Source organism: Mirounga leonina, unplaced genomic scaffold, assembly GCF_011800145.1.
Source record: "Mirounga leonina isolate KUSES-001 unplaced genomic scaffold, KU_Mleo_1.0 Mir_507, whole genome shotgun sequence".
Taxonomy (NCBI): domain Eukaryota; kingdom Metazoa; phylum Chordata; class Mammalia; order Carnivora; family Phocidae; genus Mirounga; species Mirounga leonina.
Window position 1 is genome coordinate 4,472,636 of NW_023270789.1, and position 1,808 is coordinate 4,474,443.

Below are 1,808 nucleotides of genomic sequence, written 5' to 3' on the forward strand. Positions count from 1 at the left end.
CTGAGCCGAAGGCAGTCGCTTAACCAACTGAGCCACCCAGGCGCCCCAGCATCGATATTTCTAAGTGCTGGCTGGTGGCTGAAGAGGCTGGCAATGCCGGTCCCAGAGCTATATACTTTTTTTGCCAAACATGATGCTTCATGGGTTTGTAACGAGGGTTCTGAGTCACCAGATCTCAGAGCTGACCCAGTGCTGCTGTCTGAAGAGGGTGTATTCAGGGCTGAGGCTTCAAGACAAGTCCCCGGCAACCCTTCCCAGGGGACTCAAGCCGTTGGGCTCGACACAGTGCTAAGGACAGGGGTCAGACACATACTGTCCACCCACAGCTGCCTCAAGGACTCAAAGGACCCTGCATATGTGCTGCCAAATTCACATGGTGCCCGAGGGCGGAATTTCAGGGGCTCTGTCCCTTCCTGAAAAAGCCCAGCCCGTGAATGGCGTGACCATACCTCCAGGTCATCTGAGCCAGCCCTGTTTACGCCTATTGTCCTATGTCATTGTGTCCAGCAGCCCCTCTCGCTCTCAGAAGTCTCTCGGTTTGAATGGTAAATTCCAGGGTCACCTTGCCCTTAGACTCCCAGGTGAAATAAACCTCCTTGTGATCCTCTCGGGAGGTCAAGACCCAGAAACTGCCTTCGGTCGGAACTTCGCGCCCCCCAGACTAATCCCTGTTTCTGTTTCTTCCCAGGTGCATAGCGTAATGTCCATGTTGTTCTACACTCTGATCACAGCTCTTTTGATCGGCATCCAGGCAGAACCCCATCCCGAGAGCCATGTCCCAGCAGGACACGCCATCCCCCAAGCCCACTGGACTAAGCTTCAGCATTCCCTCGACACAGCCCTCCGCAGAGCCCGCAGCGCCCCAGCGGGGGCAATAGCTGCAAGGGTGGCAGGGCAGACCCGCAACATCACTGTGGACCCCAAACTCTTTAAAAAGCGGCGACTGCGCTCACCCCGCGTGCTCTTCAGCACGCACCCCCCACCTGTGGCGGCAGATACTCAGGATCTGGACGTGGGGGCCGGCGGTGCCGCCTCCGCGAACAGGACTCACAGGAGCAAGCGGTCATCGTCCCACCCTGTCTTCCACCGGGGGGAGTTCTCGGTGTGCGACAGCGTCAGCGTGTGGGTGGGGGACAAGACCACCGCCACGGACATCAAGGGCAAGGAGGTGATGGTGTTGGGAGAGGTGAACATTAACAACAGTGTGTTCAAACAGTACTTTTTTGAGACCAAGTGCCGGGACCCCACGCCCGTGGACAGCGGGTGCAGGGGCATTGACTCCAAGCACTGGAACTCATATTGTACCACGACCCACACCTTCGTCAAGGCGCTGACCATGGACGGCAAGCAGGCTGCCTGGCGGTTTATCCGGATCGACACAGCCTGTGTGTGCGTGCTCAGCAGGAAGGCCGGGAGAAGAGCCTGACCTGCAGGACGGCCCCCACCCTCCCCGAGCTCCCCCTCCACACCCTCCTGGGCCCCTCCCTACCTCAACCTGTAAATTATTTTAAATTATAAGGACTGCATGGTAATTTATAGTTTATACAGTTTTAAAAAATCATTATTTATTAAATTTTTGGAAGCATCCCGTGTGCCGGCACTCCAGTCATTTTCCCCAGTGTGACCCTCTGCAAGTCTCGGGACATTGCAGGGTGTAATCCCCGTAGCGTCACCTGGCTGTCACCCTCACCCCACCCCAGCCAGCTCTGCAAACTTCAGGGAAGGCTGACTGGGTTCACAGATTCACCTAAGCCGGACATGATTAGAAAGGGAAGTCTGCTGGATTACAGCTTTGATCTGCCTTCCAG

At 56.3% G+C, this 1,808-nt stretch overlaps 1 protein-coding gene across 2 annotated transcripts in view; it reads left to right on the plus strand.

Moving 5' to 3' along the window:
- NGF (nerve growth factor) overlaps positions 1 to 1,473 on the plus strand; it is a 53,375-nt gene extending 51,902 nt beyond the window's left edge. For both annotated transcript variants that reach the window (XM_034990225.1, XM_034990224.1), the window contains exon 3: positions 689 to 1,473. In XM_034990225.1, the coding sequence (XP_034846116.1) occupies positions 701 to 1,426 (726 nt within the window). In that variant the 5' untranslated portion in view covers positions 689 to 700 and the 3' untranslated portion in view covers positions 1,427 to 1,473. The remainder of the gene's footprint in view (positions 1 to 688) is intronic.
- Positions 1,474 to 1,808: the final 335 nt, after the last annotated feature.